We start from the raw sequence: 15,367 nt of genomic DNA, 5'->3' as shown, positions 1-15,367 counted from the left end.
AATTTTTCTTACTAGAATTAGTTCAAACCTGAAGATTGCTGCTTTTAGGGCATTTTTAGTTCTTTAGATTCTGAGGAAGGAAGTCTTCACAATTCAGAGGATAAACTATAGCTTATACTTCTTTGTTACGTGGCTCTTTGTATTATGAGTAAATTAGAGAGTGATAGGCAAGTACAGTCCTTTTTAGCTTTTGCCAAATGACATTTTTTTTTAAATCTGAGAGTATGAAACATTTTAGTCAAATCTTCTTCTCAACAATGACAGTGACAATTTGGTTTAGATTAAAATATTCTTAGACTGAAAAAACCTAAAGTCTAAAGTTTAGATTTTAGTCTTCCTCAAAGCCATTTATTGCCAGTGGTTTTGCTTGTAATTTTTAAAATGCATCTCATTGACGTGATTTCTGTCTTAGAAATAATTGTCTCATAATTGCTTCATTCTTTGTCTTTAAATCAAGCAAGTATTTCAGAACAGTTATTTATTATTTGCTAACCTCTGGTTTTAGAACTCTGAAGAACCTGGTTTAAAGATAATGTATTAGTTGAAGCTTCTCTGTTTGCTTGGAGGTGAATATGCTTTAATATGACCCAGATAGTTACTAGAGTTAAATTTGCAGGATAACTCTTGATTTCTTGTGGTAAAGTAGTAAATAAATACCAAACAAATAGTAAATAAGATTCGTCTTGAATCTCTGATCTTTCAAATGCTTTTGCCGGTAATAGACTTGCTATTGATCATATTTAATTCATTTTTTAAAGACACATTCGTAAGTTTAAATTGTGAATTGCTTATATGTTTTCTGTGGTATAGAACAGGGTTATTTATAAATAAAATTTATGGGTAAGACTTTTATATAAGACACTTTTGCTTTTATTTCACTACTCTAATTAGATATATTTGAGACTTAAACTTTTCATTTGTCTGTCATTTTTGACAAAGGTCCAGATAAATCAAAATGAAGGGAAAACCAAGGGGTCACTTTAGGGATGCTAGAATTATTTAACTATTATTAAGAATATTCTTACATCCGTGTGTGTATATATATATAGGTGTACACACACAGACACACACACTAGTGGGTCAGTACCTTGTGAATTTGTAAATTTTATAATTTGATTGAATAAACTGATAAAGTTCAAGGAATTTGGTATTATGTAATGGCTCCTGGAGTAGGATAAGAAATTACTCTTTAACTCACACAGAACTCTATGCAGTTATGCTTACCCCAGTGACACCCTGCCTTCTCCAGGGTCTTAAAAAAGAAAAATGTGTGTGGTGGGGAAAGGGTAGATGGTGGTTATAATGGCTCTTTGGTGTAATGAATGAAAATGATCTCATCTTCTGTATTACTGCATATTGGGTCTTTGGCTGGATGATGACCCACAACCAGAGTAGTGTCAGTGGCTTCTTCACATAATAATGCTTACACTTTTGGTATTTTTTGGCAATTATTATTGGTTCAACTGCTTTATTTTACTTGGGATGCTAACTTTTTAAAATTGTATTTACTTTAATTTTTATTTATTTATTTATTTTGGCTGTGCCACACAGCCTGTGAGATATAAATAGTTCCCCAAATAGGTTTGAACCTGGGCCCTTGGCAGTGAATGCATGGATTCCTAACCACTAAACTGCCGGGGAATTCCCCAAGAAAACTTTTTATTAAAATGTAGGAGTTAAAATGTTTTTATGGTCAAGTCTAACTCTATGCCTTACAGATTGGCTGCTAATTTATTATATATTTTAAACAAATCTTCTACATAAACCTAGAGGTTTCTTTTAATTTTTTATATTTCTTCTTATTATTTTTCCTTTTTCTTTAAAAAAATTTTTTTTTTTCTTTTACAAACCCTTGTTTTGAGGGCTGATTTTCAACAGATCACAGCTAGGGAGCTGCTGTGCTGTATACAAAAGCCTGACCCAAAAGCAGGTCGTCTCTGGATGGTTTAGCACTAGGGTTCCCATGAACATGCGGTGCGTGACAAGTGAGGGGGCGGCAGCTTTTCCAGCTGCATCTAAAGAGTTTTTAATGTAACATTTCCGTTTATCCAGGAGGAGAATTCTACAGTATAGAAAATTCTCCATACACAGCCTGACTCTATTTTCCGTATCTTCAAAGTTAGATGGTTATGAACAGATCTTAAGAAATCTCTGCTACACTTGGCATTTATTGTTGTAATTACTAAGGATTGCATGTGTTAACTCTGGCCTGTAACATGCAGAGGAGTTGAACTTGATGCCATAGGCAATGGAGGGCATTGAAGAATCTTAAGGAATTTTCACCTTGAACAAAGAAACGGAAAACACAGAAAGCAGATTTGCTTGGCACTAATGTAAAAGATACTCTTCATACATCTGCAGTCTCATTGACTGCAGATTCTTTGGCACTCAGCTTTCTTTATTGTACAACTTTCACATCCATACAAGACTACTAGAAAAACCATAGCTCTGACTAGACGGACCTTTGTTGGCAAAGTAGTGTCTCTGCTTTTTAATATGCTCTCTAGGTTGGTCATAGTTTTTCTTCCAAGGAGCAAGCATCTTTTAAAAAATTCATGGCTGCAGTCACCATCTGCAGTGATTTTGGAGCCTCAAAAAATAAAGTCTGACACTGTTTCTCCATCTATTTCCCATGAAGTGATGGGACCAGATGCCATGATCTTTGTTTTCTGAATGTTGAGCTTTAAGCCAACTTTTTCACTCTCCTCTTTCACTTTCTTCAAGAGGCTTTTGAGTTCCTCTTCACCTTCTGCCATAAGGGTGGTATCATCTGCAAATCTGAGGTTATTGATATTTCTCCCAGCAGTCTTGATTCCAGCTTGTGCTTGCTTCTTCCAGCCCAGCATTTCTCATGATGTACTCTGCATAGAAGTTAAATAAGCAGGGTGACAATATACAGCCTTAATGTACTCCCATTCCTGTTTGGAACCAGTCTGTTGTTCCATATCCAGTTCTAAGTGTTGCTTCCTGACCTGCATACAGATTTCTCAAGGGGCAGGTCAGGTGGTCTGGTATTCCCATCTCTTGAATAATTTCCCACAGTTTATTGTGATCCACACAGTCAGAGGCTTTGGCATAGTCAATAAAGCAAAAACAGATGTTTTTCTGGAACTCTCTTCCTTTTCCATAATCCAGCAAACGTTGGCAATTTGATCTCCAGTTTTCTGCTTTTCCTAAAACCAGCTTGAACATCTGGAAGTTCATGGTTCATGTATTGCTGAAGCCTGGCTTGGAGAATTTTAAGCATTACTTTACTAGCATGTGAGATGAGTGAAACTGTGTGGTAGTTTGAGAATTCTTTCGCATTGTCTTTCTTTGAGATTGGAATGAAACTGACCTTTTCCAGTCCTGTGGCCACTGCTGAGTTTTCCAAATTTGCTGATATATTGAGTGCAGCACTTTCACAGTGTCATCTTTCAGGATTTGAAATAGCTCAACTGGTATTCCATCACCTCCACTAGCTTTGTTCCTAGTGATACTTCCAAATTTACTGGCATACTGAATGCAGCACTTTAACAGCATCATCTTTTAGGATTTGAAATAACTCAGGTAAAACTTCATCACCTCCACTAAAACAGTAAAAAATAACAGCAACCTGAAAATATGGAAGTCAGCAATTGCTTCAATAAATGTTAAATAAATAATCTGAAACTATTTCAAATAAATTATAAAAATAAATCCATCAAACTATGGCAGGAGCAAGAAGAAAATTTTGAAGTAGATCTGACAGACAGAATGCCAGAACAACTATGGACGGAGGTTCATGACATTGTACAGGAGGAGATGATGAAAACCATCCCCAAGAAAATGATATGCCAAAAGGCAAAATGGTTGTCTGAGGAGACCTTACAAATAGCTGAGAAAAGAAGAGAAGCGAAAGGCAAAGGAGAAAAGCTTTGTTCATAGATATGCTTCCTAAGGCCCACTTGACTTCACACTCTGGGATGTCTGGCTCTAGGTGAGTGATCACACCATCATGGTTATCTGGGTCATTAAGATCCTTTTTCTATAGTTCTTCGGTATATTCTTGCCACCTTTTCCCAATAGCTTCTGCTTTTGTTAGGTCCATACTGTTTTGCATGAAATGTTCCCTTGGTATCTCTCATTTTCTTGAACAGATCTCTAGTCTTTCCCATTCTGTTGTTTTCTTCTATTTCTTTGCATTGATCACTGAGGAAGGCTTTCTTATCTCTCCTTGCTATTCTTTGGAACTCTGCATTCAGATGGGTATTCTTTCCTTTTCTGCTTTGACTTTAGCTTCTCTTCTTTTCTCATCTATTTGTAACGCCTCGCCAGACAACCATTTTGCCTTTCTGCATTTCTTTTTCTTGGGGATGGTTTTGATCACCTCCTCCTGTACAATGTCATGACCTCTGTCCATATTCTGGCATTCTGTCTATCATATCTGCTTTGAAATTTTCTTCTTGTTTTTGCCATAGTTTGATGGATTTATTTTTATAATTTATTCAAAATAGTTTCAGATTATTTATTTAACATTAATTGAAGTAATTGCTGACTTTCCATTTTTAGGTTGCTGTTTTTTAACTTTTCTCTTTAAACTGTGTCTGTGAAGTGGGTTGGAATAGTCCAGGATTTCTTCACTCTATTTGTAGAATATTATATGCCTTGATTCAGTGTAGATTCTAGAACCTGACTGCATGGTTTTGCATTCTAACTCTCCTGTTTTCTAACTTTTTAACTTGAGCCAAATGCAGCTTTGTTTCCTCATTTGAGAAATGGGAATGATAATAGCTACCTGTGTTATGAAGTTTAAATTGTTAGATTAGTGCCTAGAGCATGGTGAATGCTTAATCAGTGCAGTTCAATCGCTCAGTCGTGTCCGACTCTTTGCAACCCAATGAATTGCAGCACACCAGGCCTCCCTGTCCATCACCAACTCCCTGAGTTCACCCAAACTCATGTGCATCGAGTCGGTGATCAACCATCTCATCCTCTGTCGTCTCCTTCTCCTTCTGCCCTCAATCCCTCCCAGCATCAGAGTCTTTTCCAGTGAGTCAACTCTTTGCATGAGGTGGCCAAAGTATTGGAGTTTCAGCTTTAGCATCAGTCCTCCAGTGAACACCCAGGACTGGTTTCCTTTAGGATGGACTGGTTGGATCTCCTTGCAGTCCAAGGGAATCTCAAGAGTCTTCTCCAACACCACAGTTCAAAAGCATCAATTCTTCAGCACTCAGCCTTCTTCACAGTCCAACTCTCATATCCATATATGGCCACTGGAAAATCCATAGCCTTGACTAAACAGACTTTTGTTGGCAAAGTAATGTCTCTGCTTTTGAATACGCTATCTAGGTTGGTCTTAACTTTCCTTCCAAGGAGTAAGCATCTTTTAATTTCATGGCTGCAGTCACCATCTGCAGTGATTTTGGAGCCCCCCAAAATAAAGTCTGACACTGTTTCCACTCTTTCCCCATCTATTTCCCATGAAGTGACGGGACCAGATGCCATAATCTTCATTTTCTGAATGTTGAGCTTTAAGCCAACTTTTTCACTCTCCTCTTTCACTTTCATCAAGAGGCTTTTGAGTTCCTCTTCACCTTCTGCCGTAAGGATGGTGTCATCTGCATATCTGAGGTTATTGATATTTCTCCCCAAATCTTGATTCCAGCTTGTGCTTGCTTCTTCCAACCCAGCGTTTCTCATGATGTACTCTGCATAGAAGTTAAATAAGCAGGGTGACAATATACAGCCTTGACGTACTCCTTTTCCTATTTGGAACCAGTCTGTTGTTCCATGTCCAGTTCTAAGTGTTGCTTCCTGACCTGCATATAGGTTTCTCAAGAGGCAGGTCAGGTGGTCTGGTATTCCCATCTCTTGAAGGATGTTCCACAGTTTATTGTGATCCACACAGTCAAAGGCTTTGACATAGTCAATAAAGCAGAAATAAATGTTTTTCTGGAACTCTCTTGCTTTTTCCATGATCCAGCGAATGTTGGCAGTTTGATCTCTGGTTCCTCTGCCTTTCCTAAAACCAGCTTGAGCATCTGGAAGTGCATGGTTCACGTATTACTGAAGCCTGGCTTGGAGAATTTTAAGCATTACTTTACTAGCATGTGAGATGAGTGCAGTTGTGCGGTAGTTTGAGAATTCTTTCGCATTGCTTTTCTTTGAGATTGGAATGAAAACTGACCTTTTCCAGTCCTGTGGCCACTGCTGAGTTTTCCAAATTTGCTGACATATTGAGTGCAGCACTTTCACAGCATCATCTTTTAGGATTTGAAATAGCTCCACTGGAATTCCATCACCTCCCCTACCTTTGTTCATAGTGATGCTTTCTAAGGCCCACTTGACTTCACATTCCAGGTTGTCTGGCTCTAGGTGAGTGATCACACCATCATGATTATCTTGGTCATGAAGATCTTTTTTGTACAGTTCTTCTGTGTATTCTTGCCACCTCTTCTTAATATCTTCTGCTTCTGTTAGGTCCATACCATTTCTGTCCTTTATTGAGCCCATCTTTGCATGAAATGTTCCCTTGGTATCTCTAATTTTCTTGAAGAGATCTCTAGTCTTTCCCATTCTGTTCTTTTCCTCTATTTCTTTACATTGATTGCTGAGGAAGGCTTTCTTATCTCTCCTTGCTATTCTTTGGAACTCGGCAGTCAAATGGGAATATTTTTTCTCTTCTCCTTTGCTTTTTGCTTCTCTTCTTTTCACAGCTATTTGTAAGGCCTCTTCAGACAGCCATTTTGCTTTTTTGCATTTCTTTTCCATGGAGATGGTCTTGATCCCTGTCTCCTGTACAATGTCACAAACCTCCATCCATAGTTCATCAGGTACTCTGTCTATCACATCTAGTCCCTTAAATCTATTTCTCACTGCCACTGTATAATCATAAGGGATTTGAAATATTGTTGTTTTTATCACCATCTGTAGATTGTGGCTAACTTGGAGGTGAGAAGCAGAATTGCACCAGAATCAAGAGGAACCAGCCCAGTCAATGCTTTCTGATATTATCGTCTAATCACGTTTACTTTATACACACATACACACAGACACATTTAAAAAGCAAAATTAAAGGGATTTATTTCTTCAGATTGCTTGTTGCAGTTTTGCATGCATTAATACATTTTTCTTAGTGAATAAAATTAAGATCTAATAGAAACTAAAAATCAAATTCTGCAGTGATTATACCGACATATCACTTAAACCCTATAGTTTCAGTTCTTTCTGATGAGTACTATTATTTTTTTCACTTTGTTCATTTATGTTTGGCTGTGTTAGGCCTTCAGTGCTCGGTGGGCTTTCCTCTGCTTGCAGCGAGTGGGGGCTCCTCTCTGGCTGTGGTGTGTGGGCTTCTCATGCACGGCTTCTCTTCTTGCGGAGCATGTGCTCTGGGGCACATGGATTTCAGTAACTGTGGCACAGGGGCCCAGTCGCTGTGGTTCCTGGGCTCTAGAGCAAGGCTTAGTATCTGTGGCACATGGACCTAGTTTTCTTTGCTCCTGGATCAGGGGTTGAACCCATGTCTCCTGCATTGGCAGACTGATTCTTTACCTCTGAGACACCAGGGAAACCCTGATCAGTACTAGTTTTAGACATGTATTTGAAATGTAGCGTTTTTCACTATGCACACTTAAGATATCAGTATCATGTTCCAGCTGGCAATCAAAGAAGTCTGAATTACATTCCCATAAAATATTATCTAGAAAAAGTTCTGTTCTATCATCCTCTAAATGTGAAGCTTCATAATTTCATTAATGTTTATACAAATAGGGGATTGGGTTTCATCAATGGAAGGAGCACAGATTTTAAATACCTGGCATCTCCTCATTTTTAGCCGTATTAGTCCCTGTGTAGAGTATTCTGAAAATAGCATGTGATCTTGTCATATCAGTTCATGACCCTGTTCAAGGAAAGTAGGCATTGGTTATATTTCTCCAGAGAAAATTAATTACCAGATCCTGTTAATTCTGTAATTTGTGGTGTAGATGCTTTGAGAGTCTGATAAGTGAGTCTTATAGGAATGGTTAAGAACACAGCCAATGAGTGTCTGTTATTACGTGTTGGAGCACTGTGAGGACAGTTCCTTCTGATTTGCTAAATTTTTGAAAACATAAGTTTGAATGTTATTGACAGATTTTATTAATAGAATAAAATTTATTGACTGCCCATCATTTTTTGCCATTGTCCTGAGGAATATTAACACAATAAATCTTACACCTTTCTGAAATATCTTGCTCACTTAATAGATGGAGAAGGTAGAGGCCAAATAATATCAATAGCTGCCCAGAGTCATTTAGCTGCTAACAGGTGAAATTCATACTCACTCTGTACTCTGTTCAGAGTGCCTCTTAATTATAACCTTTGTGATTATTGGACTAAAGTGAATAATGACTTTGTATATTTATGTAAAGAGATACACTGAAATTAGTGCTCTCAATTGCTTTAATTTCATTAAGGTGGACAAATACAGACATTTCCATAGTAGAAAGAGGGAAGAGTTTTTTAAAATGTAGGTAGCTGTTGATCTATCATTGTTGATGTATATGTTAATGCCATTTTCAGATGTTAGTAGTCCTCATAGGCTAATTTATTTAAAGATGGGAGGGGAAGAAGAATGAAGTGAAAAGATAGATATGGTAAGGTAGTACTCTTAGGAAGAAAAGGTAGTCTGTACTTAAAAAGGGTTTACTAAGGTAAGTAGGAGAATGCACAGAGAATATAATCAAATAGAAACAACCAATAGAGAAGGCAAATTATTGGAAAAGACTCTGATGCTGGGAGGGATTAGGGGCAGGAGGAGAAGGGGACGACAGAGGATGAGATGGCTGGATGGCATCACTGACTCAGTGGATGTGAATCTGAGTGAACTCCGGGAGCTGGTGATGGACAGGGAGGCCTGGCGTGGTGCAGTTCATGGGGTCGCAAAGAGTCGGACACAACTGAGCAACTGAACTGAACTGAGAGCAGAGGAAATTAGTATATAGATTTTGAGTTATAAAAGAAAAATTATTAGTATTCTACCATTTTTATTCCATTCCTTTGATAGTTTTCTTTCACATGAGATGATTATCATTGCTTTTAGAGCTTGAAGTGAGTGTAGATAGAGCTACTTGCTCCACTCATCTCATCTTGCAGATAAGGAAACTGAGTGATTGTGAGGTTGTGTCCAAGGGCATATAGCTCTAGTGTCATGACAGGATCTGTTCATCACAGCTTTTGATCGTGTACTTGTGCTCTTTTTACAGTATTCTGAGTACTCTCTTCCTTAGAGTTCAAACAACTTAAATGGAAATGAAACAGCTATCTGAAAATGAAGTTGTAGCAAATACTTCGATTGTGTATGCCTGTCTTGTGATTATTCCCTATTGACATTTTTAAGATGGATATATTTAAGGTGGTGGGATGAAGGGGTAGATTGTTTATTTCCTAATTTTTTAATTTATGGAATACGTATTTATTTGACTGACAAATTATTGACAATAAATATTGGATTTATATATGATATAGTTTAGATTTACTTTTTCTGTTGCTGAAAAGAATGTAAAAACTGAAATCACATTTTTTTTTCTTCATTTTGCAGTAGTATTATTGATTCCACAGAATACAGCCAACCTCCAGGTTTCAGTGGCAGTTCTCAGGTAAATGATGTATCTAACAATCTGTTCTAGTGGTGCCATAAATCTTATCACCTGAGTTGTAAAATCACAGATGAGTCCTATCCTAGAGACAGCTGTTTGGTGTGCTCTAGCATTGATTAGGGCTTGAATAGCTCTGGTAAATAATCAGCTGTATATCTGCTCACTACTGATTGAGTTAAAAATTTTTTTTTAGCATGCTAGCAACATTAGGCCTTGAGAGGAAGGAAATAGTGGAAGAGCAAATTATGAGTAATCAGGACATTGTTTCCCTTGGAGATAAGACAGTTATAGTTTATTGATGGATTGCCTATTACTCTCTTGAAACATGAAGCTTTTTTCTGGAAGGTAAACTACAGGCTTTATTAAAATCAACTCTGGCTTCTCCTTTTCTTTAATTAATTGTATGATTATTTTGATTTTTACTCTCTTCACCTCTGACTTGGGGATGCTGGTATTTGACAAGTCTAATTTTGAGGCCAGACTGTGTTTTTTTTAACTTTTCACATTGAAATAACTTCTGACTTCGAGAAAAGTTACAAGAATGTTAACAATAATTCCTTTATATTCTATATGCAGGAAATCCAGGTGTTCACATTTGATCATATTTGCTTTATCATTCTCATTCTGTCTCTCTTTTGCATATATGCACATAAAATTTTTTCTTTGGATTGTTTAAGTAAGGTACAGACATAATGTTCCTTTATCTATGTACTTCAATTTGTGTTTCTTTAAAAACAAAAATATTATCCTGTATAATCACAGGATAATTTTAAAATTCAAGAAGTTAACATTGATGTGCTTTATATAATTCCTATATCTTATTCAGATTTTTTAAATTGTTCTTACAATTATCCCTTACTTCCTTTGTTCCATAAAAGAAAAAATTAAGGCATTTAAGTAAGGCTTGTCTTTTTGTATATTCATTTTTTATGAAAGTGCAGTTATTTTTATCAAAGTGGAAAAAATCTTTCATATCATACAGCTTTTATTTGTGTTTTTCTTTTCCCACTGCTTAGATGACTGCCTCTTTGACTGTTATGATTAGATTGCATAACTCCTCTGCATATCCTGTGTTATCTTCAATCCTGTGTTATCTGTGTTACCTTCAGTTGTGTGCTTGGATTTGGCAAGTTTCTATCTCTTCCTGAACAGCCACGAATGCACTAGATCTAGGTGTCTTTGTAAGACATAATGCGATATATCAGCAGAAAATTTTTTTAAGTTTTATTTATTTTATTTTTTGACTGTGGTGGGTCTTTGTTGCTGCACACAGGCTTTCTCTAGCTGTGCTGAGCAGGGGCTACTCTTCATTGCAGTGTGTGGGCTTCTCATTCTCTCTCTCATTTTAATATTTATTTATTTGGCTGTGTCGGGTCTTTGTGTCATGTGGAGTCTTCTGTCGTGGTGCACGGATTTTCTAGCTGCAGTACACAGACTTAGCTGCCAACTGGCCTGTGGGTTCTTAGTTCCCCAACCAAGGAGTGAACTCATGTTTCTTGTTGTGCACAAATTTCTCTAGTTGCAGCGCGTGGACTTAGTTGCCCTGTGGCCTGTGGGCTCTTAGTTCCCCAACCAAGTATGGAACCCATGTCCCCTGCGTTGCAAGGAGAATTCTTAACCACTGGACCACCGGGGAAGTCCCTCAGAAGAAATTTTTAAGAATTGAATGGAAACATCTTTAAGAACTTGAAGAGGGAAAGCAGGCTTGGCATTCATAGCTGGGCCTTGATGTTCTCCTCTCAAACATAATCTCACAGAACATCCGCATCAGACACAGTCACTCTGGGACTAGGAAGAAATGAAACAAAAATCAAGATCAGTTCATAAACTTACCTGAGCACATTTAAAAAATCGCTATGCAAAATACGTAAAATACCAAACACACCTGTATCCTGACTAATACAAGCAGTTGCTGCATCTCTGCTAATTGTGGCTTTTATCTCACTGTAGTTTTCTGTTTGCCCAGGTATGATTTATCAAGATGCCCGGTCACAGGATTATCCCCCTTCTTGACAGTATCCAATCCAGAGCAAAGCCTTACTTCCTTGAACCCTGCCCCAAATCACTTAACATGAGCCTGTATCCTATAAGTAGTATGTAACATCTTCCTACCTTAACCCATAGTATGCTGTATTCTTCATTGCAATGAGGAGTAATAAAACTTGTTCAGCTACAGGTGTATTCCTATTGGTCTTTGGTTGCAGGGCTTTGACAAATTCTACATAGAGGAACAAGGAAAGCCTTTCTCCTATTGCCATTTATAGGACGTTGATTTGGAATTTCTAGCAAATTCCGTGAGTTAGAAATTATAGAAACTGAATCTAGGTGGGGGAAAAAAAAGACATTCAGAATAGTGTTTTTGTCTGTGTGGGTTTTTTTTTTTTCATTTTTTAATTTTTACTCTTTGCATGTAATAAAGGAGACTTAGTTTGAGATGGTACAATAAGCCTGTGGTCTCTCCAACCTCCACCCACTAGAAATCCCATTGACATATAGCTGTCCTCATACAGAAAATTTAAAAAGAATTTATAAACGATAAAAAGAATACTTAAGAAGTCTGCCTAACGTGAGTCACCATGTGCAGAGTAAAAGAGTGCTTTTGGTGAAGTCATCTGGGTCTCCCAGGAGACTCCAACCTTAGCATCTGCTGGAGGAAGGGGAAGTTGTTGAGGAGGAAAGCCTGCTAGGGCTTCTGGGACAGGAACTAATACGACATATTGTGTCGAAGTCCTTACCCTTCGTTTCTAGGAATACTCTTTATAAAACACAGACTTAAAACAAATTGACATAAAAATAATTGAAAACAAAGGAGTAGATGAGGATAAGCCTGGCAAATGTAAGAATGGTAAGGAAGATGACAAAAACAATGGCAAAGTAAAGTACAGATCAAAATAGAATTCAAGGAAAAAATCATTAGAAGACAGATACATGTTTTCACATAATAAAAGGTATAATCCCACAAGCTAGTAGTAATTTGTGTGACATAATATAAAGGATTGGTATTTATATAAAGCAAAACTTTATTAGAAATTTTAAAAAATTGATTAAAATTTAAACATGGTAGGAGACTTTTAAAGTATACTCATCCCTCAGCATCTATGAGGGACTGGTTCCAGGAGCTGTGGCAGATGCCAAGGTCCAAAGATGCTCAGGTTTCTTATATGAATTGTGGTGTGTTCGCATACAACCTCTGCAGCACATCATCCTGTATACTTTATCATCTCTATGATGACTTACAATAACTAGTATTACATAAATGCTATATAAAAAAATTTAAATACAATGTGAATACTAACTACATAAATAGTTGCCAGTGCAGCTGCAAATTCATTTGTGTTTTGAAATTTTCCAGAATTTCTTTTGATGGGGGTGGATATTTTCTGTCTGTGTGTGATTAAATTTGTATTTATAGAATCTGTGGATATGGAAGGCCTACTGTATAGCTCAAGAAATAATTAAAGTAGTAATATTAGTATTTAGGTAACATTTATTTTCCACCTACTGTGCATTGCATGTACATTGCTCAGTGTGATTTACAAGCATTAACTACTTTAATTCTTAGAACTTGAGATACATACTATTATTATTATTATTTTCTATTTTACTAAGGAGGAAACTAGGGCAAAGAAGTTAAGGAGAAGTTAAGATATCCTAATGCAGGCATTATGGCTTCAGAACCTGTGCTTTTAAATATTAACTTATAATGCCAACAGTTTTGTTTTGTTTTTTTCAGTACTTTCTATTTACCAGACACTATGATAGGCTTGGGTTATTGAACAAAAACAAGGCAGACAAAAATTCCTGCTGTAACCCAGCTTTCAGTCTGCTGCTGCTGCTGCTGCTGCTAAGTCGCTTCAGTCGTGTCCAACTCTGTGCAACCCCATAGATGTCAGCCCACCAGGTTCCACCGTCCCTGGGATTTTCCAGGCAAGAACACTGGAGTGGGTTGCCGTTTCCTTCTCCAATGCGTGAAAGTGAAAAGTGAAAGTGAAGTCGCTCAGTCTTGTCCGAGTCTTCACGACCCCATGGACTGCAGCCTACCAGGCTTCTCCGTCCATAGGATTTTCCAGGCAAGAGTACTGGAATGGGGTGCCATTGCCTTCTCCAGCTTTCAGTCTAGTTGGAGATATACTAATAGTAATAAAGATAGGTTATCTTTGACAAAGAGGAGGTAAGGGAGCAAGCTATGTGAATATCTGGGCAGATCTAAGCTCAGTGAAAGAAAGGAAGTACATAAGACCCGCACTGGAAGCCTGCCTGACATAGCCCAGATATCTGTTATGACTGGAGAGGAATGAGCAAGGGGGAGAAAAATAGAAATGAGGTAAGAAATGTAAGTAACAGAGGCCACTTAGTGTGTAACTTTCTCAGTCATTATAAAGACTCTGGATTTTCTTCTTTGGTTGAATGAGTCAAACTTAGCTTAATGGGTACTTGCGTCACTTTATACTTTGTATCAAGGGATATACATATTGTTAGTAATCTTGGAGCATTGAGAAAACTGGATTGATTCTAAACCAAGATAAATTGTACCATCTACATTCTCAGAATCAGAACCTCGAGTAAACAGCTACTTTGACAATCTGGAAGAGAATAAACCAAAGACTCCTCTGAATAACTTTGTGTCAAAGAGTATACAAATGTTGCTACAAACAACTTTAAAAAATCTGGTGTTGAAAATGTTATATATCAAAATTTATGAAATTTTGGTCAGAATTATCCTAAAAATAAAATCATTAAATGGATTCATTTTCAGATGAGAATAAAACTAAATGAACCAGGCATTGAACTCAAGAAACTGGGAAAAACTTAAGATGGTAAATGTAGAGAGATTAGAAAAGAAGATTATATATAAGATGTTTCAATATATAATTGAAATTGACTATTATAGTATTGAGTAGATTAGGAAACTTGGTGCTGGTGCATACTAATAAAAATAGAGCTCTTAATAAATGGAACAATTTGAATAGACCAATAACCATAATTGGATATGATTCCAATTTAAAAAAAAAAAATCTCAAGAAAATTTTTTAAGGGTTTGTAGAGAGTGTGACGAACTGACTTTAAATGGTTATTTGTAGAATGAATGCTTCAGAAGTATATAACAAGGGCATTTACCCAATAGGTTATTTTAATGTATTCTAAGACTGCTCTAACAAATGGGACACAATAAAAATTTTAAATATAACTGAAAGGTAATTAACAGTTTACCCTATGGTGAAGGTGGTTACGCAATCAGTGATAAAAAGGAAGATTAAGTAAATTATGTTGCGATACCCTGGAAACCATTTGCTGGAACTTGGGCTTTCTATTTTATCTCTTACTGTAAGAGTTCAGATCAGCTAAATAATGATTTAGATAATGATAGAATTGTAGAAATTAAGAAAGGGGACAATGTATAAGAAAGTACCACAAACAAAATTTTATACCCAAACTGGGAAAGGTATTATCAATATGTTAGGCTAATTGTTTAATTGCTTCAAAATAAAAAAAGTTTCTTATATCCATTCCATGTTTTTGATGAAAGCACCAACAGGCAAAAAGTAGATTAAGAACATGGGGAAAAAAGATAAATCCAAATGGTCCACTCACATGTAAAATAATACTCAACTGTGTGATTTGGTAGTGATAAACATAAATTTCTTATAAGAATGATTAAAAGTACTATCTAAAAGTTATATACCAATATTATTTATACAAGCAAAAATTCGAAAAATAAATATGCCCAGTCATAGTAGAATAGCTTCAGAGACTGGTACAACTGT

At 36.7% G+C, this 15,367-nt stretch overlaps 1 protein-coding gene across 2 annotated transcripts in view; it reads left to right on the top strand.

Moving 5' to 3' along the window:
- The window catches only part of COP1 (COP1 E3 ubiquitin ligase), a 230,873-nt gene that overhangs the window by 79,108 nt on the left and 136,398 nt on the right, over positions 1–15,367 (top strand). For both annotated transcript variants that reach the window (XM_068985956.1, XM_068985957.1), the window contains exon 9: positions 9,545–9,602. In XM_068985956.1, coding sequence (XP_068842057.1) covers positions 9,545–9,602 — 58 coding nt within the window. The remainder of the gene's footprint in view (positions 1–9,544; positions 9,603–15,367) is intronic.

Source organism: Capricornis sumatraensis, chromosome 14, assembly GCF_032405125.1.
Source record: "Capricornis sumatraensis isolate serow.1 chromosome 14, serow.2, whole genome shotgun sequence".
Classification (NCBI taxonomy): domain Eukaryota; kingdom Metazoa; phylum Chordata; class Mammalia; order Artiodactyla; family Bovidae; genus Capricornis; species Capricornis sumatraensis.
The sequence above is the reverse complement of the archived record's forward strand: the minus strand, read 5'-3'. Positions and strand labels throughout refer to the sequence as shown.